The 23,003-nt window shown below is 51.4% G+C and overlaps 1 protein-coding gene across 9 annotated transcripts in view; it reads right to left on the bottom strand.

The window, feature by feature from the left end:
• ITSN1 (intersectin 1) overlaps nt 1-23,003 on the bottom strand; it is a 238,546-nt gene that overhangs the window by 93,234 nt on the left and 122,309 nt on the right. For all 9 annotated transcript variants that reach the window (XM_030578552.1, XM_030578544.1, XM_030578535.1 and 6 more), the window contains 2 exons: nt 20,201-20,325; nt 1,290-1,519 (listed from right to left, as the gene is read on the bottom strand). In XM_030578552.1, coding sequence (XP_030434412.1) covers nt 1,290-1,519; nt 20,201-20,325 — 355 coding nt within the window. The remainder of the gene's footprint in view (nt 1-1,289; nt 1,520-20,200; nt 20,326-23,003) is intronic.

The raw sequence follows: 23,003 nt of genomic DNA on the forward strand, positions 1-23,003 counted from the left end.
CACTTTAGAAGAAGAGAGGTAAAAAAAATATGAGAGGCAAAGTGTTAATTATCACAATGCCCCTGAGAGGCAGAATAAGTACTATCCCCATTTTACATAAGGGGGAATAAGCAAACAAATAATTAAACTTACATTTTCTCTCTATTTTCTCCTTTAGCACCACCTATTTAAAATAATATGCTTTTAGCTTTTATGAAACACACTGCTATTTATATAGAAAATAACTGCATTTAAAACCATGTACAATGATTTTACAAACTTTCCCTGTTTTGTTTTGAAGCACTGCACTGACATAATGGATTAACTTGATCAGTAAGTTCCTGGTCTAGAGGGTCATTATCCATATAGTGACCTTTTACAGCCTCATTAAACTGCACCTGGCAAATACTACACGGCTGATGGATAACATCTACTGTATTTATTCCCCCTAAACTGGTTTTAAGGTTTTTTCCAGACAATTTGGATTTTTGTTTGTTTTTTTAAATTGTATATGACTGCCTAGTTACATACTGCCTCCGCTTTGAAGGATCCCAAAGCAGATGTTACAGACTAGCATACAAACTGTACACAGGGGTAAAGAAAGTTTTTTGAAGTGCAATTTTGCCTTTAAAAGGTGAAACATGGCAACATTATTTTATCTCATTGTTTTGAGAAATAATAGTGTGTTGGAGACAAGCACCAGTTTACAACTAAACTCGCTTCTCCAAGCTGCATGGTGCATCTCATCCAGTCCCCTTCACTCCCTATGTGACTTCTATTAAATTCCACACTTGTAGGGAGAGCAACAGCGCCCAGAAGAGATCTGTGATGCAGAGTGGACAATGTAAGCCTTAAATCATTTATTTAAACAAGATTAGTGACTTAGTTTGAATACAGAATATCCAACATACAGAATAAGAAGATAGGACAGGAGGAGGGGGAATTTATGTTTTAGGACAGGGATAGGCAACCTATGGCACAGGTACTGAAGGCGGCATAAGAGCTGATTTTCAGTGGCACTCACACTACCTGGGTCCTGGCCACCAGACCAGGGAGCTCTGCATTTTAATTTAATTTTAAATGAAGCTTCTTAAACATTTTAAAAACCTTATTTACTTTCCATACAACAATAGTTTAGTTATATATTATAGACTTACAGAAAGAGACCTTCTAAAAACGTTAAAATGTGTTACTGGCACGTGAAACCTTAAATTAGAGTGAATAAATGAAGACTCGGCACACCACTTCTGAAAGGTTGCCGACCCCTGTTTTAGGAGCTGTATGCAATAGATTTCCTTACTCTTCCATACCTGCACTTGACCAGGGCGCCTGGATGGCTGGCTTGGCTGGCTCTTGATATTGATGGAAAAGCTTATTCAGTTTATCTTGCATTTCCTGTTTGCCCTTATCCTCACTGTCTGTTTTCTTGATTATTTCTTCCCTTTTTGGCTTTTCATCTTCCTGAAGTTTTTTTTGCTGCTGGTGCTCTTCCTCCTGTTGCACTCGATCAAGCCACTGTTTATCCCTTTCCTGGATTCGTCTGTCAATTACAATTTTTTTTTTTAAAGCAGACAAAGGGAAGTAAACATAATATTTAGTTTTCTTGTGAATATGTGATTCATGTTAGCAGCTTACATAGTTCTATTAATGATGATGAGAAATATCAAGAACACCCACCACATAGCATCTCCTTACTGCTAAAAAATCCCAGAAGACATGACATTTTGAAAACCCTGCCAGTAGAGCTCAGCATCTAATGAAAAAGAGCCATGCTCGTGACTCAGCTAACTAAGAGAATACTACTAAGACTACAAAAAACTACATTTAATGGAAATCAGAGTAATTGCCCAGAAAATATCTAGCAGCAGGATACTATAACAATTTGACAATGAAGGCTGCAACTCAGTTCTTAATATAACCCTATATTTTCAGCCATGCATATGAAATCTGTGGGTTTACAATCGGAGTTCTGCAGAAGCACCTCTAAGAAGCAAAACAGTGAAAAAGACAGTTACCTTTTCTGTAACTGGTATTCTTTGAGATGTGTTGCTCATGTCTATTCCACAGTAGGTGTGCGTGCTCACCACGTGCACCGCTGCCAGAAGTTTTTCCCCTAGCAGTATCCATAGGGGAGCGCCCTAGCAACCTCTGGAGTGGCACCTCTATGGTGCGCTATAAGGGGCGCTGCGTGCTCTCCCCACCCTCAGTTCCTTCTTGCCAGACAACTCTGACAGAGGGGAAGGAGGGCAGGATGTGGAGTAGACATGAGCAACACATCTCAAAGAACACCAGTTACGGAAAAGGTAAAAGACGGTTACTCACCTTTGTAACTGTTGTTCTTCGAGATGTGTTGCTCACATCCATTCCAGTTAGGTGTGCGCGCCGCGCGTGCACGTTCGTCGGAAACTTTTTACCCTAGCAACTCCAGTGGGCCGGCAGGTCGCCCCCTGGAGTGGCGCCGCCATGGCGCCCAATATATATCCCTGCCGGCCCGCCCGCTCCTCAGTTCCTTCTTGCCGGCTACTCCGACAGTGGGGAAGGAGGGCGGGTGTGGAATGGATGTGAGCAACACATCTCGAAGAACAACAGTTACAAAGGTGAGTAACCGTCTTTTCTTCTTCGAGTGATTGCTCACATCCATTCCAGTTAGGTGACTCCCAAGCCATACCTAGGCGGTGGGGTCGGAGTGAGAAGTCGCGGCACGGAGCACTGCAGTTCCGAAGGCCGCATCCTCCCTCGACTGCTGGACCAGGGCGTAGTGGGAAGCAAAGGTGTGGACCGATGACCAGGTCGCTGCCCGACAGATTTCCTGGATGGGCACGCGGGCGAGGAAAGCCAGCGACGACGCCTGCGCCCTGGTAGAATGCGCAGTCACACGGCCCGTAGGGACATGGGCCAAGTCATAACAGGTCCTGATACAGGACGTAACCCAAGAGGATACCCTCTGGGAGGAGATAGGAAGCCCTTTCATACGATCTGCTACCGCCACGAAAAGCTGGGGGGATTTTCGGAAGGGCTTAGTCCTCTCTATGTAGAACGCGAGAGCCCTACGGACATCCAGCGAGTGGAGCTGCTGCTCCCTGCCTGAGGAGTGAGGTTTTGGGAAAAAAACCGGAAGGAAAATCTCTTGGTTGACGTGGAAGGCTGAGACCACCTTGGGCAGAAAAGCAGGGTGTGGTCTCAGCTGCACCTTGTCCTTGTGGAAGACCGTATATGGGGGGTCTACCACAAGAGCTCGGAGCTCCGACACCCGTCTAGCTGAGGTGATAGCCACTAGAAAGGCAGTTTTCCAAGAGAGGTAGAGCAGGGAGCAAGTAGCTAATGGCTCAAAGGGGGGCCCCATAAGCCGTGACAACACCAGGTTAAGATCCAAGGTTGGAGCAGGGGGACGGACGTTAGGGAATAAACGTTCCAGCCCTTTCAGGAATCTCGACACCGTCGGGTGAGAAAAAACGGAGCGACCGTCCGCACCCGGGTGAAAGGTGGAGATAGCTGCTAGGTGGACTCGCAACGACGATAAGGCCAGACCTTGCCCTTTGAGGGACCAAACGTAGTCTAAGATTTCGGTTATCGAAACTTCCATAGGGCGGAGATTTCTCTCTACGCACCAACAGGAGAAGCGCTTCCATTTCGCCGAATATGTGGCTCTTGTGGACGGTTTCCTGCTGCTCAAGAGCACCTCTCTCACAGGCGTGGAGCAGCGCAGCTCGGAACCAGTCAGCCACGCAGGAGCCACGCCGCTAGGTGCAGCGACTGCAGGTCTGGGTGACAGAGGGTCCCGTGGTCCTGGGTAATCAGGTCCGGATGAAGGGGCAGGGGAAACTGGGTCGGCTATGGCCAAGTCCAGCAGCATGGTGTACCAGTGCTGCCTGGGCCATGCCGGGGCCACCATGATCACGAGAGCCCTGTCTCTGCGCACCTTCAGGAGGACCTTGTGGACCAGAGGGAACGGGGGAAACGCATAGTACAGGTGGGTCGACCACTGGATGAGGAAGGCATCCGCTATCGACCCCGGCTCCCTGCCCTGAAAGGAGCAGAACGCTTGGCACTTCCTGTTCCCCTTGGACGCGAAGAGGTCCACCCGGGGATAACCCCACCTCCGGAAATGGAGAGAGCGACGTCCGGGCGAAGGGACCACTCGTGTGACAGGAAGGATCTGCTCAATCGATCCGCCAGCGTGTTCCGTACTCCAGGGAGGAAGGAAGCCCTGAGGTGAATGGAGTGGGCTACGCAAAAGTCCCAGAGTCGTATCGCCTCGTGGCACAGGGAGGAGGACCTGGTGCCGCCCTGCTTGTTGATATAGTACATGGTCGTCGTGTTGTCCGTGAACACGGCGACACAACGACCCTGAAGCTGATGACAGAACGCTTGACAAGCAAGGTGGACCGCTCTCAACTCCCGCATGTTGATGTGTAGCCCCACCTCCTCCTGGGACCACAGGCCCTGTGTCCGCAGGGCCCCTAGGTGGGCCCCCCAGCCTAGATCTGAGGCATCCGTTGTCAGGGATACCGAGGGCTGAGAGGGGTGGAAGGGAAGACCCGCACATAATACGGACTGGTCTAACCACCAGCCGAGAGAATCTAAGACCTTCTGGGGGATTGTGACTAACATGTCTAACGGTTGCCTTGCCGGCCTGTAATGACTGATAAGCCACAGCTGGAGAGGCCTCATGTGGAGCCGAGCGTAGTCGGTCACAAAGGTGCACGCCGCCATGTGGCCTAACAGGGTTAGACATGTCCTCACTGACGTCAATGGGGCTGACCGCAAACGTTGAACGATCGCCGCCATGGTCTGAAACCGTTGCAGAGGCAGGGAGGCCCTGCCCACAGTGGCGTCCAGGACGGCCCCGATAAATTCCACCTTCTGCGTGGGCCTCAGGGTGGACTTGTCTGTGTTTATCAAGAGGCCCAGACTTGCAAACATGCCGGTGATCACGCGGACATGGCTGTTGACTTGCTGTTCCGACGTGCCCCGAATCAACCAGTCGTCCAGATAAGGGAACACGTGGACACGGTTGCGCCGAAGATGCGCCACGACAACTGCCATGCATTTTGTAAACACCCTCGGGGCCGTGGACAGGCCGAATGGGAGGACTGCAAACTGATAATGAAGAGCCCCCACAACGAAGCGGAGAAAGCGTCTGTGGCGTGGCCAAATGGCAATGTGGAAATACGCGTCCTGCATGTCGAGGGCGACGTACCAGTCTCCCGGATCCAGGGATGGAATAATGGTCCCCAGGGATACCATGCGGAACTTCAACTTCACGAGGTATTTGTTGAGTTCTCGCAGGTCGAGGATAGGCCTGAGGCCCCCCTTGGCCTTGGGGATCAGAAAGTAGCGGGAATAAAACCCCTTGCCTTTCTCGTTTTCCGGAACCGCCTCTATAGCTCCTTTGCTGAGGAGCGTCTGCACCTCCTGCCGAAGGAATTGCTCGTGAGAGGGGTCCCTGAAGAGGGACGAGGAAGGAGGGCGGGAAGGAGGAAATGAAACAAACTGCAGGCGGTATCCCGTCTGCACCATGCTCAAGACCCAGCGGTCCGATGTTATTTGGGACCACGCCGGGAGGAAAAACGAAAGGCGGCTGGAAAACGGGGGGGAAGGATCCATAGGGGAAACTGTTACCGCGCCCTCGGGCGCACCTTCAAAATGAAGGCTTAGGACCAGGCGGGGGTTTTGAGGAGCCTTGGTTCTGCCCCCCTTGGTTCCCCACCTGTCTGCGCCTTCCGTTCCTGCCGCGGCGCCTGTAAAGGTCCTGCCGCTGGCGGAACTGGGAAAACGGCCTACGTTGCTGTTGTTGTTGCGACCTAAAGGGTCTACGCTGCGTCACGGGGGTGTGCATCCCGAGGGACCGCATAATAACCCGGTTGTCTTTTAGACTCTTGAGTCTGGGGTCTGTCTTATCAGAAAACAGGCCCTGGCCTTCGAAAGGAAGGTCCTGTATGGTATGCTGGAGCTCCGGCGGAAGTCCGGAAACCTGCAGCCAGGAGATGCGACGCATCGTAACTCCTGACGCGAGGGTATGGGCAGCCGAGTCCGCAGCGTCCAAGGAGGCTTGTAAGGCCGTGCGTGCGACCTTCTTGCCTTCGTCCAAGATGGCCGTAAACTCTTGGCGAGCATCCTGTGGCAGCAGCTCCTTAAATTTGTCCACTGCCACCCAGGAATTAAAGGCATATCTGCTCAGCAGGGCCTGCTGGTTGGAGACCCTGAGCTGCAGCGCCCCAGCCGAATACACCTTACGGCCAAGGAGGTCCATCCGCCTGGCTTCTCTGGATTTGGGGGCTGGAGCCTCCTGGCCATGACGCTCCCTATCGTTCACTGATTGCACCACCAGTGAACCCGGAGTCGGGTGTACATGGAGATATTCGTATCCCCTAGAAGGGGCCATGTACTTCCTCTCGACTCCTTTCGCTGTCGGAGGGATGGAGGCCGGGGACTGCCAGATGGTATTGGCGTTGGCCTGGATGGTCCGTATGAAGGGCAGGGCGACCCTGGTCGGAGCATCAGAAGAGAGGATGGTTACAATTGGATCCTCTATCTCCGAGACCTCCTCTGCCTGCAGACTCAGATTTTGAACCAAGCGCCTGAGGTGGTCTTGGTGCGCCCTGAGATCCAGCGGGGGGGGGACTGTTGGAGGAGGTACCCACCACCGCCTCATCCGGGGAGGAGGAAGATGAGACCCCAGGCACGAGAGTGTCTAACTGAGGGTCTTCCTCAGCCCTCGCCTCTGCCTCCGGAGCCGCAGTGGAGTCCTGCTGCTTGGACCCTTCCTCCCCTTCCGGGGACGGAGGGGGGCGAGACAACGAGGCTTCAGGGGCCCTACGCTCCGCAGTCGCCGGTCTAGCAGGGAGCTGCTGGGGGCCCTGGGCCTGATGGTATGCCCAGGGTGTCCAGAATCCCCACTGTTGTGGGCCTTGGTCCTGCAGCGGCGGATCACCAAACAGCGCCGCCTGCCTGTCGGTGCCCAGCGCATACCCGCTGTCCGTCTGGGAAGATACGGACGGCTGTCTCGAGGGCCATGGTGGGGCCGACCGTGGATGGTAAGGGTCTGCGCGGGCCGGCACGGAGGATCGTCTCGGTGCTGGGGACCGGTGCCGGGAGTCATATCGGTGCCGGGATCGGGACCGGGATCTGTCACGGTGCCGGGATCCTGATCGGTACAGGGCGCCGCTTCGGTGCCGGGACCTGCCACCAGCTCGGTGCCGGGAGGTCGACCGGGACCTGCCACCAGCTCGGTGCCGGGAGGTCGACCGGTGCGGCGAGTAGCGTCGGGACCTGCTCCTGGAATCGCGGTGCCGGTGTCGACGACTGGAGCCTGACCGCGACCGTCTCGATGCCGACCGGTGCCGCGAGTGCGACCGGTACCGCTGAGGGGAGCGGTGCCGGGACTGCGAGCGGCGTCGGGATCTGGAGCGCCCAAGACGTCGGGACCTGGATCGTGAACGACTGTCTCTGGGCGGTGCCGATATCATGGGCTTGCCTCTGGACACGACCCGCACCGGAGGTACCGGGGGTGGCAGCCGAGTGGGCTCAGTCAGGGCAATAAGGTCCCGAGCCGAGGCGAAGGTCTCCGGTGTGGACGGGACCACTATCTCAACCCCAGATCTCATGGGGGAGCTCGGCGGTACCGGACTCAACGGACCCGCCGGGCCCGGAGTCAACGGTGCTGACGGTGCCGGCGGCGCCACGGCCGATGTCGAGGCCGGGCGCTCTAGCCGGGTCTTCCTGGCCGGAGTATCAGACTTCGACGGCCTTGGCTCTGACTCCAGTGCCGGAGAGGGTCGGTGCCGAGGAGTCTTCTCGGTGCCGGAGCGATCCGGTGCCGGTGCCGATACCACGGCCTGCGAAGCCGTCGGGTCAAGTGCCGCCTCCATTAGGAGAGTTCGGAGCCTTTGATCCCTCTCCTTCTTTGTCCTTGGCTTAAAGGCCTTACAGATGCGGCACTTGTCGGATCTGTGCGATTCCCCGAGGCACTTCAGGCACGCTTCGTGGGGATCGCTGGTAGGCATGGGCTTCTTGCAGGCCGCACACTGCTTGAAGCCCGGCGAAACAGGCATGAGCCTGGCGCCGGGTGCCGGGAAGGGCTAAGCCCCCGGCAAAGAACTACTTAGCAACTATTTAACTTAACTATCTGCTTAACAAACTAATTAACAACTATAATGGAACTAGAGATGAACGATAGATAAACGATAGAGAACTAGGAGAGCTAGGGACGTGGAGGACAGCTATGCTGCGCTCCACAGTTCCAACGACCGACACGGCGGTAAGAAGGAACTGAGGAGCGGGCGGGCCGGCAGGGATATATATTGGGCGCCATGGCGGCGCCACTCCAGGGGGCGACCTGCCGGCCCACTGGAGTTGCTAGGGTAAAAAGTTTCCGACGAACGTGCACGCGCAGCGCGCACACCTAACTGGAATGGATGTGAGCAATCACTCGAAGAAGAACTGTCTTTTCTTCTTCGAGTGATTGCTCACGTGCATTCCACAGTAGGTGATTCAGAGCTATATCTGTTGGAGGTGGGTAGGAGTTCACAAACTCTCGAGATGGAGCACAGATCTGCCGAACCCAGTGTCTTCCCTGGTCTGGGAGATGATCGCATAATGTGAGATGAATGTGTGAACTGAAGACCATGTGGCAGGCCTGCAAATGTCCTGAATGGGGACGAGGGCTAAAAAGGCAGCCGACAAGGCCAGTGCTCTAGTCAAGTGTCCCCTCACAATCGACTGTGGGGGAATTCCAGCCAAGTCATAACAGGTATGGATGCATGATGTGATCCAGTTGGAGAGCTGCTGAGTGGATGTCGGTCAATCCCTCATGCATTTGGCTGAGGCAATAAACAGCTGCAAAGACTTTCTGAATGGCTTAATCCATTCCAGGTAAAAGGCCAGAGACCATCTCACATGCAACATGTGGAGGTAGCGCTCCTCACTGGATGCATGAGGCTTGGGGAAGAGGACCAGCAGGAAAATGTCCTGACCCTTGTTGTAGGTGGAGACCACCTTGGGAGGAATGAAGGATGTGGGTAGAGCTGGACCTTATCCTTATGGACCATTGGAGGTCAGGACCTTGAGTTTTGAGACCTGTCTAGCTGACATGATCGCCACCAGAAAGGCCACCTTCCACGAGAGGTGTGACCAGGAGCATGTAGCTAATGGCTCAAGGGGGGACCCATCAACCAGGATGGCACCAAGTTCAGGTCCCACTGCAGGACTGAGGGCCTAACAAAGGGGAAGAGACGATCCAATCCTTAGGGAATTGGCCAATCATAGCATGGGAGAATACAGTGTGCCCTTGCAGCAGCGGGTGAAAGGCAGATATGGCCGCCAAGTGCACACTGATGGATGAGGGTGCCAGGCCTTGGGTTACAAGGTGAAGGAGATAGTCTAAAATGAGCTGGATCGAGGCGCCACAGGGGAAACACTCTGCTCAGCTGCCCATCGGGAAAACCGAGACCACTTTGCCAAGTAGGCTTGGCGTGCGGAGAGTTGCCTGCTTTCCAAGCGGATGTGCTAAAGCCATTCTGAGCACGTCCTTTCCTCCTGGCCTAACCATTAAGCAGCCACGCCATGAAGTGAAGTGCTGCTAGGTTGGGGTAGAGGAGAGGGCCCTGGTCCTGGGAAAGCAGGTCTCGGTGGGATGGCAACAGCCACGGCAGGGAGACTGCCACGCTCGTGAGGGTCTCATACCAATGTTGCCTGGACCACACTGGGGCAATCAGGAGGACCCTGGTTCTGTCCATCTTTATCTTCTCCAGAACCTTGCTGATCAGCGGGATTGGGGGGAAGGCATAGAGAAGCTGGCCTGACCAGGATAGGAGGAAGGAATCGGAGATAATGCCCACTCCCAGCCCTCGCCTGGAACAGAACCAGGGACACAGGCGGTCCTGCCAAGTTGTGAACAAGTCCACCTGGGGAGTTCCCCATTCTTGGAAAAGTCCGTGCACCACCTCTGGGTGTAGAGACCACTTGTGCTGAGAGGAGAAGTCTCAGGTCAGACAATCTGTCCGCGAGTTCCGGGTGCCCAGTAGGTGGTAGACCTGTAGGCAAAATGTCGTGACTTATACAGAAGTCCCACAGCCTGAGAGCTTCCTAGCAGAGGAGAGGGCCCCACCTTGTCTGTTGACATTGAGGCCGTGTTGTTTGTGAGGATTCTGACCACCCTGCCTTCCAGGTGCGAGTGGAAGGCCACGCACGCCAGCCAGACTGCCCTGAGCTCCTTGACGTTTATATGCAGGGCAAGGTCCTGTGCAGACTACAGACCTTGGGTCTGAACGCCCCCACATGGGCTCCCCACCCCAGGTCTGAGGTATTGGACATCAGCTCCACTGACAGGGGCCTGCCCCTGAATGGGACCCCACGGAGCATGTTCTCTGGGGAGGACCACTGTTGTAGGGAGGTGATGACCAGCTTGAGCACAGTGAGGACCTTGTCCATCCTGTTTGTGGCCTGGGAAAACACTGAGGTCAACAAGAGCTGGAGGGGCCTCATCCTGAGTCTGGCATGGCGAATCATGTGACCCAGGAGCTGGAGACACACTCTGGCTGTCGTCACATGAAACTTTGTGACTGTGTCGACGAGCCCTTTCAAGGTCTCGAATCTGTCCGGTGGGAGGTAGACCCTGGCTAATGTCGCATTCAGGAATGCTCCGGTAAACTCTATGCACTGTACCGGGACTAACGTGGACTTGGTGTCGTTCACCCACAGGCCCAGGGTGGCGCACATGGACAGGAGGAGCGCCATGTGATCCCGCATGTGATTGGGAGCTGCCCTTGACCAGCCAGTCATCCAGATGGGGGAAGATTTGGACCCCACAACGTCTGAGGTAGGTCGCCACCACAGACATGCACTTTGTGAACACCCTGGGAGCAGTGGATAGGCCAAACGGGAGGACCATAAATTGGTAGTGCTTCAGCTCAACTGTGAAACGGAGGAACTGCCTGTGCTCCTCGAATATATGAATGTGGAAGTATGTGTCCTGCAGATCGATGGCAGCGTACCAATCCCCAGATCCAGGGAGGGGATGATGGAGGCCAGAGAGACCATGCAAAACTTGAGCTTTACCATGTACTAGTTCAGGCCTCGCAGGTCCAAGATGGGCCTGAGTCCCCCTTTGGCCTTTGGGATAAGGAAATAGCAGGAGTAGTACCCTTTGCGTTTGAACTCCACTGGCACCACTTGCACTGCTCCTAAGTCAAGGAGCCACCCCACTTCCTGCTCTAGCAGGGCCTCTTGAGAGGAGTCCTCCAGGAGGGACGGGGGCAGAGGGTGGTTGGGCAGGGTAGAGGTAAACGGGAGGGTGTAGCCCCGGGAGATGATGTTGAGGAACCAATGGTCCAAAGTCAGTTGCGACCATTCCGGGAGAAAAGTACACAACCAGTTGGAGAAGGGAAGCTTTATTGTATGCCTGATGTGAACTGGTAGGTTTTCCTCAGGTGTCCTGTCAAAACTGGCGTTTCCCCATCTGTTTACCCTTGGAAGACCCAGCCTGGCGGGAAGACCAGGACTGCCTCTGCGGGTGTTTCTTATAGTTCCATGACTTTTTATAAGGGGGCTTGTATTTAGAGTGGGTGGCCTGGGTGGGAGCCTGCTGTGGCTTAAACTTGGGCCTAGCCGGAGCCGGGACATAGAGGCCAAGTGTCTTAAGCATAATGCAGGAATCTTTGAGGTCGTGCAGTTTCACGTCCGTCTGTTGCACAAACAGGGCCTTGCCATTCAACGGGAGATCCTGAAAGGAGTTCTGCGCCTCACTGGACAGCCCAGGCAGCAGAAGCCACGACGCCCTTCTCATGGGCACCACGGAGGCCATGGACCTTGCAGCAGTCTCCGCAGCATCTGATGCTGCCTGCCCTGGCAGCTGCTGTACCCTCCTCCACAAGAGCTTTGAACTCCTTCCTGTCATGCTCCTGGAGGGAGTCCTCAAATCTGGGTAGAGGGTCCCACAAATTGAACTCATACTGAACCAGGAGAGCCTGATGGTTCGCCACTCTTAACTGGAAACTTGAGGATGAATAAACCTTTCGCCCAAATAAGTCCAGCCTCCTTGAGTTTTTATTTTTCAGAGCAGGGGCTAGTTGGCCCTGCCTCTCCCTGTGGTTGACTGACTCGACCACCAGGGAGTTGGGGGCAGGGTGAGTGTACAGGTATTCATGTCCCTTGGCAGGCACAAAATACTTCCCGTTCTGCCCTCTTACAGATGGGGGGCAAGGAAGATTGGGTTTGCCACAAGGCATTTGAAATTTTTGCCACCTCTTCGTGGAGTGGAAGGGCCACCCTGCCCGGTACCGAGGCCGATAGGACGTTGAAGAGGGAGTCCGAGGGTTCCTCCACCTCCTTGACCTGAAGGTTGAGGCTTGATGACACCCTTTTCAATAGTTTCTGGTAGGCTTTAGAGTCCTCCTGCAGAACAGAGGGAGGAGGGGCCGTAATCGCCTCATCAGGGGAGGGTGAGGATACGGGCACGGTACTCTGCTGGTACCAGAGGTCCCACCACTTGGTTGCCTTCTGGACACAGAATGGAAGATGCACATCCCACCAACTCCTTTCTGGGAGGCTGGGAAAAGGAGGCTGACAGTCTTTCTGAGGCTCCGGCTACTGAGTGAGCCCCCACTGGGGGCTGTGTCAGGGTTCATGGGGCCCATTGGTACCATGGTGCAGGCCAAGGAGCCTGGTGCCACGACACATGCTGTGGCACTGGCAGAACAGGCTGTTCAGCCTGACTAGCCTGTCCCATTGACTGACAGCTACGAAGTGAGGCTGGGCTGGCATATGATCTGGTACTGTCCCCGGACTGGGAGGAGTGGTGGCGTTGGGAATGGTGCCGACCACAAGACCGTGATCGCGACATGAAGGAACGGTACCACTGGTAGCAGCTGCTCCGCGATCAGCTCCAGAGGGTGGATCTGGGATGACAAGGTGCCAGTGACTGACGTCTGGGACTGCGGGAGTGGTGCTGCAGCAGGGTCCTGGAGTGAGATGACGAACGGGAACAGCGTCAACGCCTGTAACGCGATGGGCTATGGCAGCCTCTTGGAGACGAGTACCTCCGGTGCCATCTGTCTCATTCTCAACGGGGCCCACTCCCTTCGCGAGGTCTGTGGTCCCTGAAGGCAGAGCCCGGAACCCATCAGCTGGAACCCAGCCAGACAACCTGGTGGGGGTCAACAGTGACCGGCATGGACTATGCACAGGACAGTCACTGAGCAGCGAATGACGTCGGGAACATTTCCTCAATCACAAACGATACCGACCAGGAGGTGACTGCAGCGATTCAAGCGATGCCTTGCCTCTGGATTGGGGAGCCAACAGTGGCAGTGCCCCTGGTACTGGCAGAAACATAACATCCTGGGCTGTTTGCAAGGCCTTCGGCATGGAGGGCACCCAGACATCTGGGGAAGCCCACGCTGACTGTGCCGGGCTACTCCATTCAACCTGAGTTAGAGGCCTGGAGGCTGTCGAGGACCGAGAACTGTTCAACGTGGGTCTAGTCTCTCCCCTGGTCTTGCTCTGGTGCCTCAAAGGAGAAGACCTCTTCTTAGCCTTCTTGGCATGCCCCGCAGACGGGGAGTGCTGCCGACTGGTGGAAGGAACCGAAGGGTCATCACACACTGATGCCGCTGTACCCGGTGCCGACTCGGAGTGGCGCATAGAAGTCAGGGTCAAGGCCGACTTGATCAGAATAGCTCGGAGCCAAATGTCTTTCTTTCTTTCTTGGTCCAAGGCTTGAAAGATCTGCAAATCTTGCAGCGATCACTAAGATGGGTTTCCCCCAGGCTGCATAAACAGTCTGCATGTGGGTCACTCACAGGCATCGGCCGCCTGCAAGTGTCACACGACTTAAAGCCCGGGGCACGCCCCAACCCGGGCTCAGTAAACTAAACTACTTCAGCTACAGGTACTGCTACTATGAACGAACAAGAGTTCTAGAGGAAATCTCCAGACAAGCTGGAGCAGAGCAGTTCCAATGTACCTTTACTGGAGGTAAAAAGGAACTGACGGGGGCAGGGGAGCGCGAGCGCCCCTTATACCGCGCCACAGAGGCACCACTCTACGGATCGCTAGGGGCGCTCCCCTATCGGTACTGCTAGGGGAAAAACTTCCGGCATAGGTGTACATAGCAAGCACACACACCTACTGTGGAACAGACATGAGCAATCACTCGAAGAAGAATAATGAGAGTACCAAGGACTCCTGAATGGTAAATGGTTCACTAACTTTGTGCTGGAGTTGTCAGCAAACAGAGGGGAAAAAAATTAACACCTCGGTCTTGCAGAAATCTTGGAGATCTAGAACTGCTGGTGTTCACCCTCTCAAATTGGGCTAAGATATTTCTTTATAAATTTATAGTCACAGTCATTACCGTGAAGTTACTCATTTCTGATTACTAGGTAGATTTAAATGGATATGTTCACATGTAATCTGTGCTGAGCTGGTATTACTATGAGAATCATGTTTCACATTGCCTGACTATTTTGAGTTTAAGATTCCAATGTTGCAAATTCAACAATATATTATTCTTTATTTCTTGTAGTTTTACACAGTTCCATTAATACAATCCACAGAAAATCATTCTAAGAGTGACAAACAGTAGAAAAAAATTCACGTAATTCATTTGAAGATATAAAAACCCTTGAAATTTTCAGAGCTTAAATTTAGGCACTTCAGGTTTTAAAGTGACAATACTGAAAAGTAAGCCATCGTATATCTGCTCAGGAAATGTAAGGCTATATATTTGTGTTTCAAAATACTTATACCTAAACAAGATAGGCCAACTAAACAAGCCTTTTGGATTGATAAATACTGCATTTCCTGAAAACACTTTTGTTACAAGAGTAAATCTGCCAACCCTGCAGGATTCTCCTGGATTCCCCAGGAATTAAAGATTAATCTTTAACTAAAGATTATGTCATGCGATGAAGCCTTCAGGAATCCGTCCGACCAAAATTGGCAACCCTATATAAGAGGCTGGCTCTGTGCCTTTAAAACTGAATTTCTCTCAATATGCCTTTCCTGCACAGCACTAGGCAGCCTAGATGACAGAACATTCAGAACGATTATTGCTTTAAATCAGCATGATACTTTATCTTTTTCACCCCCCACCCCATTGGCTTTGCATGGCTTCACAGTGCAGGAGCCATGAAAGAACTAGCGAGTCAGTCATGCTCATCCTCTGGATTAGCACCAGGGTGCTAGAGGGGAGCAAGTGGAAACTACTATATTCCTGTTCTGCCTATTACCTAGATCAGGGTGGGCAAACTACAGCCCGTGGGCCAGATCTGGCCCCTCAGGGCTTTGGATCCAGCCTGCAGGCCCCACGACACTCTCAGAAGCAGCTGGCACCACTTCCCTGTGGCCTCAGGGTGGGAGGGCAGATGGCTCTGTGCGCTGTCCTTGCCTCCAGGCACCTCCCCCTGCAGCTCCCATTGGCCAGGAATGGGAAACTGCGGACAATGAGAGCTTCAGGGGAGGTACCTGGAGGCGTAGCAAGGGCAGTACACATGGAGCCTTCCGCCCCCACACCCCACAGCGCTTCCTGGAGTGGCGCAGGGCCGGGGCCAGCATGCAAAGAGCCTGCTCTGGCCCCGGTGCATGCTGCTGCCACCCCGGAGCCACTTTAGGTAAGCGGCGCTGGGCTGGAGCCCGAACCCCTCCTGCACCCCACCCCCAACACCCTGCCTGCATCTTTCCCCCCAACTCCCTGCCCTGAGCCCCCTTGTACACCCCGCACCCCTCCTGTACTCCAACCCTTTGCCTTGAGCCCCCTCATACACGCCGCATCCCTCTTCTGCCCCAATCCCCTGCCCTGAGCCCCTTCCTGCACCCCTCCCACAGCCTGCACTCCCTCCCGCACCCCAACCCCCTGCCCTGGCCCTGCATACAATTTCCCCATCCAGATGTGGCCTTCGACTCAAAAAGTTTGCCCACCCCTGGCCTAGATGTTCCTACTTTCCTTTCCTTACACTTTATAGATCAGGCTTGTACACATCATAAAAAGTGAGCATCCCAGGCACAAATTCTACCAGCCCATCCTTTGCAAAGATGGATAAAAACAAAAACAAACACTGAACCTAATGATACTCTGTCTGCCAAAAAAATATTGCCCTCAGAGTGAGTACAGAAATAGAATTTTGCAAGGCTATTACATACACACAGGTTTCCTCTGTCATTTTGCTCTTCTGGCAATTTCACGCTTGCTTTTTAACCACATGCATGCATGTGGAATTACTGATAGTTGCTGATGACAGGTGTGTCATTTATGGACTTGGCCTTTTGTATAGCACACCATTTTGTTTAATTAAGAGCACTGCAGTATTTACACCTGCGTCCTGGCAGCACAGTTAAATTTGCAAGTGGGCAAGAGCTACCTTCCAAACCAACTAAAGACTGGGTTGATGCCTAACCAGCATAGCCACCATCACATGCTGATACGACTTGAGTCCAACAAGAATATTTTATCTTTCTGTGCAAGGTATGAAGCTACTCAGCACAACAGCTTGTGCAGGACAGCAGGCTGTGTTTAGGCCTCAATACTGGCAGGGGCAGGAGTATTAGACTGCTTGGGATAGCAGAAGAGTTATGCAATACCAGCACCAATACATTGTTAGGAGTAAGGTGCAAGGGCAATGATAGTAAAGGGAATACTGTTTCTCCAGCTACAAATACTGCCAGGGCTTTCTGACTTCCGGTTATGTCATTTAACTTCACATAGTAAAGCTGCAGCCCTTTTAGCCATTTGCTTCAAACATTAGTCTGTGTCTCTTCACTAGTGAATGATCTTGCAATACATTTAGAGTTTATTATTCAGAAATCTTGTTGTAATACTATTAGACTGCACTATATAAAAACATTCAGGGATAAACTTCTCTAGACAGCATGATGCAGCATTTAATGGTGTTAAGTGTGCTTAATTTGTTCATGGCTTGTACTGTAATCATGGATAGTAAACACAGGCAAGTCTTATCTTAGGTGGGGGTTCCGTTCCACGGTTATTGCGTAAAGCGAAAACCGCGTATAGTCAAAATTATATCCCCAAGCCCTTTAAACACTGCCCGCAGCTCCGGCAGCATTTAAAGGGCTCCACCGGGCTCCCCGCCGCCTTTTAAATGCTCCCCAGGCCCGGCCACCAGAGCTGCAGACAGGATTTAAAGGGCTCCGCCAGGCTTCCTGCTGCGGTGGGGAGCCTGGACGAGCCCTTTAAATCCTGCCCGCAGCTTTGGCAGCCGGGCTGGGGCTGGTATTTAAAGGGCCTGGAGCTCCATGGTGGCTGGAGCCTGGGGCCCTTTAGTTCGCCACAGGGGCTACCAGCCACTGCTGCAGCTGGAGTCCCCTGGGTGATTTAAAGCCCCTTGGATTCCCAGCCACACGTGGTGCCCCAGGACCTTTAAATCTTGAGGCCACCACCCCACCCCCAGCTGTTCATGGACAGTTGAAACCGTGCATGTTAAATGCGCATAAGTTGCGAGAGACCTGTACTGCTTTAGCTGGAAAGCTGTGAGTTTTTAATGATGTTATTTAGTACAATGGTTAACACTTACCACTCAAAATCAAGTTTGATATAATTGATGGGGATGGGACCCGCAGAGTATAATGGCTTTATAGAGGAGCTGCATGATTCACCCACCAGTGGGAATTAAAGGTCTAACTGTTAGCAGAACCAATGCACTTCTGCTCCATGTCGGAGGACAAGGCGAAAGGGATATGAAGAAATTGAGAAGATGCTTCCTGCAGCCAAACATGCAAGGGAGTTTGACACAGACATAGACCTTGCATAGAAGCATAGGAGCTGTTGGAGCTCTGTTGCCTATGGAAAAAATGATTCTTCTCTTACTCTATCATCACAGATTTTTCTAGTGTGGGATTTGGCCCTTAAATCGAATTAACAAGTGGAAACAGACTTTAGCTATTTTCTCTCCAACACCATGTCTGCACTTTAGGAAGGTTCTTGTCCCAAAAGCTATGGCCAGTTCTGGTCATATTACTCAAATACTTTTCTTCTCCTGCACAATCTCCTAAGGCTATGTCCACACAGCAAAGAAAAACCCATGACTGGCCTATGCCAGCTGACTCAGGCTCACAGGGCTCAGGCTGCAGGGCTGTTCCTTTGCTGTGTAGACCTCTCAGTTCCCAAGTTCTGGGACCCTCTCACCTTGCAGGTACTGTCCCAGACTCCTCTGCCAAAGAAACAGAATTGAGTTATTTGTGCTATGCTCAGTGCATAGTTGTCATTTCAAATAAAGTCAAAACAAGTTCATATAAACTTGGGGTTGTCGCTGCTAGGTCCTCATTCATCCAAAGGTTAGGTGCACATGCTGATGAATTTTAAGTTATTCTTTCTCTGATTTAACTATACATGCAGAGTAAACTGCAATTTAACAAACTACTCAAAACCCCATCCCTTTCCCACAACAGTACAAAGATGTAGGATGTCTCCTGCTAACTACAATAAAAGCAGCAAACACTCCCACTACTTTATGATGTGTAGATGTCTCTCAGAGCTTATTTATTTACTTTTCTCACCTATTCTCTAGCCCACTCTATTTATATTCCATTCTTTTCTCTCTCTTGTGTATTGTTGTCATCTTTTCTCTTCCATTGAAAGGGAGCAGGAGATTATACTGGCAGGTTTAAAATATTATCCAAGAAACAAATCAGTCATTTTCTATTTACTTATTATTTTGACCTTTTTGACAACTTTAGGGGGCAATGTTAAGGTTGGTGGTGGTAAAAGCCAGGTGGCGCAAGCAAATGATTAATGATTATGTAACTGTGAGGAATCAGATGGAATCCTAAACTGTTTGTCTCCAGACATACCCATTAGAATTGCATGGGGCCTAGAATTTCCATCTCCTGGAAAATTTTGGATTTCCAAAAATGTTTCTTTCTGAATCAGAAAAAGTTGGATATGCAGTATTTTTCTTGGGAGGGACATTTCAGAAGAACCAACATGGAATTTTTCAACATTTTCTGGTCCCAGCTCTCCAGGCTCTAAAGTCGGAGACCACAATTCCCAAATTCTAAGCCAGGCTGGCTGCCAGGGAAGCAGGAAGCCTGGGTTGGCAAGATAGCAGGCACATCAGGCAAAATGTGTCAATTTCATTGAATCAGCATTTTCTGACAGAAAACTCTTCTGTCGGAAAATTTTCAACCAGCTTAGTACTAATATTAGAGATTTTTGAAGAGATGTAGAACATTATGTAAATAATTTGAGGCTTTTAACTGGACTCCATTAACACACTTTCAATGTTAATGATTTTTTCAAAAGCCTTTTGGTCACAAATTTGATTTTCAGCAAGATCCTGTTTTTCACCGAATTTTCAAATTGGTTTGAGTGGGGAAGAAGAAACATAGTTAGATGACTTGCCCCAGGATCCTCAGACAGTCTGATGGCCCAGATTATGATTTAAGGCCTTTCTAGCTAGCTCCCAGTCCTCTGTTCTAACCACTTGACCAAGAGCTTTTGATTAGATCAGGGGTTTAATGCTCCCACATTGTGTGTGTTATTGGTTTCAAAAGAACGTTGAAAACAAAATTCCAACAGCTACAACAGCTGTATCATACTAAAATTTTCTACTATGGTTTTAATGAAACTTCTCCCTTATGGAAGAGAGTTGCCAGCTAGTCTTCATACCATATATATGGAAAAAATGATTCTTAAAACAAAAATATTCCTTATTCAGTATTTAAGTCTTGTCTGTAATACAAAATGTACAAGTTACAACATCAGAAAAATTCAATGCATAGAAGACTATCAACCCTTTTGATTTTTCCCTAGACTCCCAACAGCGTGGACATTTAAAAATAAAAAATCTGTGGACTGGAGAATCATTTCTGTTAAACACACAAACACACACCAAGCATCCTAGTTTCTTTGCCAAATTCCCATCTCCATACAGGACAGCTGGTTGAGAGTTCTAGGAAGAACCAAAAGCAAGGGTGTGGTTGTACATGCACAAGAGTATGGTCTCCACATTAAGTTTTGGATTCAATGATACAAGGCTTTCCCCCTTCCAAGTGCAGTCTCCTTTTGGGCTGAAACAAAAGTCTTGGCTAAGGACTTGAGTTTTCTCCTCGTTTCATAGAGCTGCCAACATACTGCTGATGCTCAGTAAATGACTGAGTTTAGATTAAGTTCTTAGGAACAGAAAGTTTATCTTACTTGTACGTGAAACACTATGCACACCTCTGGCTCTAAATAAATTTTGTATTTAGCATAAACTAAAACTGTTACCTTTGGGTTTCTTTTTGCTTTTCCAGTTCTACCGTCTTCCTCTCTTGTTCCTTCTGTTTCAACTTCTCAACTTCTAAGTTCTTTTGCTTCTGAAGCTGCTGCTTGTTATGTATCTCTCTCAGCTCCTACAGCAATAAATATATTGCATGTAATAATGTACTACATATCAGCATCACAACAAATGGCTCCACATTTCTCATTGTTAAGGACCCAGAACCTTATGACCAAAATTTTTGAAAATCAAGTTACTGGCAACAGGTCGGACATTTTTACATATTGCCATGATTTAGCCCTCAAAGTGATAATGCTGACATTTTATTGTCTACACCATAGATTCTTTAGTCTCCATTCCTTGCTATAGTAATTGGATTTTTCATTAAGTTACAGAACCTCCTCTGAATTCAGTTATATAAGCGAGGTTATATAAACAACAAATTTTGTCTCTGATATGTAGGGCCACAAATGTGTAAAATGCCATATTAGAATTGTCATTCAATATATGGAGGAAAGACGGTTACTCACCTTTGTAACTGTTGTTCTTCGAGATGTGTTGCTCATATCCATTCCAGTTAGGTGCGCGCGACGTGTGCACGTTCGGAGATTTTTACCCTAGCAACACTCGGTGGGCCGGCAGGGCACCCTCTGGAGTGGCGCCGCTATGTCGCCTGATATATACCCCTGCCGGCCCATCCGCTCCTCAGTTCCTTTTTTGCCGGCTACTCCGACAGTGGAGAAGGAGGGCGGGTGTGGAATGGATATGAGCAACACATCTCGAAGAACAACAGTTACAAAGGTGAGTAACCGTCTTTTCCTCTTCGAGTGCTTGCTCATATCCATTCCTGTTAGGTGATTCCCAAGCCTTACCTAGGCGGTGGGGTCGGAGCACGACGTTGCAGAATGTAAGACCGCTGAGCCGAAGGTGGCATCGTCTCTGGACTGTTGGACCAATGCATAGTGCGATGTAAAGGTGTGGATGGAAGACCAGGTGGCCGCGCAGCAGATTTCCTGTATGGGAACATGGGCCAAGAACGCGGCAGATGAGGCTTGAGCCCGAGTAGACTGGGCGGTGAGATGGCCAGTCGGGACGTGAGCCAAGTCACAGCACGTCCGAATACAGGATATCACCCAAGATGCAATCCGTTGGGAAGAGATTGCCATGCCCTCCATACGCTCTGCCACCGCTACAGATAGCTGAGGTGAAAGCCGGAAGGCTCTGGTCCTCTCGATGTAAAAGGCGAGAGCCCTGCTGACATCCAGAGTATGCAGCTGCTGTTCCCGTCGCGATGAGTGCGGTTTTGGGAAAAAAAAAGACTGGCAGGAAGATGTCCTGATTACCGTGAAAGGCAGAGACGACCTTGGGGAGGAACGCCAGGTGTGGTCGCAGCTGTACCTTGTCCTTATGGAACACCGTATATGGAGGATCCACAGTCAAAGCTCGAAGTTCTGAGACTCGTCTAGCCGAGGTGACAGCGACTAGGAACACTGTCTTCCAGGACAGGTACAGCAGCAAGTATGTGGCTAAAGGCTCAAAGGGGGGCCCCATGATCTTGGTTAAGATGAAGTTCAGGTCCCAGGTAGGGGTTGGGCGGTTGACCTGGGGACCAAGTTGCTCCAGCCCTTGAGGATCTGGAAACTATAGGATGGGAAAAAACAGAACTGCCAGCCTCCCCAGGATGGAAGGTGGAAATAGCTGCAAGGTGCACTCTTAGAGAAGAGATCGCTAGACCTTGCTCTTTGAGAGACCATAAATAGTCTAAGATAGTGGGGACTAATACTGACTGCGGAGAAAGGTCCTGCTGGTTGGACCAGTGACAGAAGCGCTTCCATTTAGCAAGGTATGTTGAACGCGTGGAGGGCTTTCTGCTTCCCAGCAGCACCTGTTGTACTGCGGCGGAACAACGCAACTTCCAGTTGGCTCAACCAGCCAGCAGCCATGCAGCAGTCAGATGAAGGGACTGCAGGTCTGGGTGGTGCAGCCTGCCGAAGTCCTGCGTGATCAGGTCCGGGCAGAGTGGCAAGGGAATCGGGTCTGACAGAGACAGGTCGTGCAGCATGGTGTACCAATGCTGCCTCGGCCAAACCGGAGGGATCAAGATAAGGCGGGGCTTTGTCCTGCAGAGCTTGAGAAGAACTCGGTGGACGAGAGGAAACGGTGGGAAGGCATACAGAGGTGCCTGTCCACGGAATGAGAAACGCGTCCGACAGGGAGCCCGGGGAGCGACCTTGTAGGGAACAGAACACCTGGCATTTCCTGTTCTCCCGGGAGGCAAAGAGGCCTATGCGGGGAAAGCCCCACCTCCAGAAAACTGAATGGAGAATGTCCGGACAGATGGACCACTCGTGCGCCAGGAAGGACCTGCTCAGGTGATCTGCGAGCATGTTCCGGACTCCTGGAAGGAAGGAGGCTACTAGGTCTATGGAGCGGGCTATGCAGAAGTCCCACAGTTGGATCGCTTCCTGACATAAGGGGGAGGACCGTGTCCCTCCCTATTTGTTTATATAATACATAGCTGTTGTGTTGTCTGTGAATACTGCAACACAACGGCCCTGCAGATGGCACTGGAATGCTTGGCACGCCAGCTGGACTGCTCTCAGCTCCCGGACATTGATGTGTAGCGTCAACTCCTGGGACGACCAAAGGCCTTGGGTGCGCAGGTGCCCTAGGTGAGCACCCTAGCCCATAGAGGATGCGTCCGTTGTTAGGGATGTGGAGGCCTGGGGAGGATGGAATGGCAGACCTGCACACACCCGGAACGACGTTCGCCACCAGTCGAGGGAGCCAAGAACGCTCAGCGGAACTGTC

The sequence above is a fragment of the Gopherus evgoodei genome, chromosome 1 (genome assembly GCF_007399415.2).
Source record: "Gopherus evgoodei ecotype Sinaloan lineage chromosome 1, rGopEvg1_v1.p, whole genome shotgun sequence".
Classification (NCBI taxonomy): domain Eukaryota; kingdom Metazoa; phylum Chordata; order Testudines; family Testudinidae; genus Gopherus; species Gopherus evgoodei.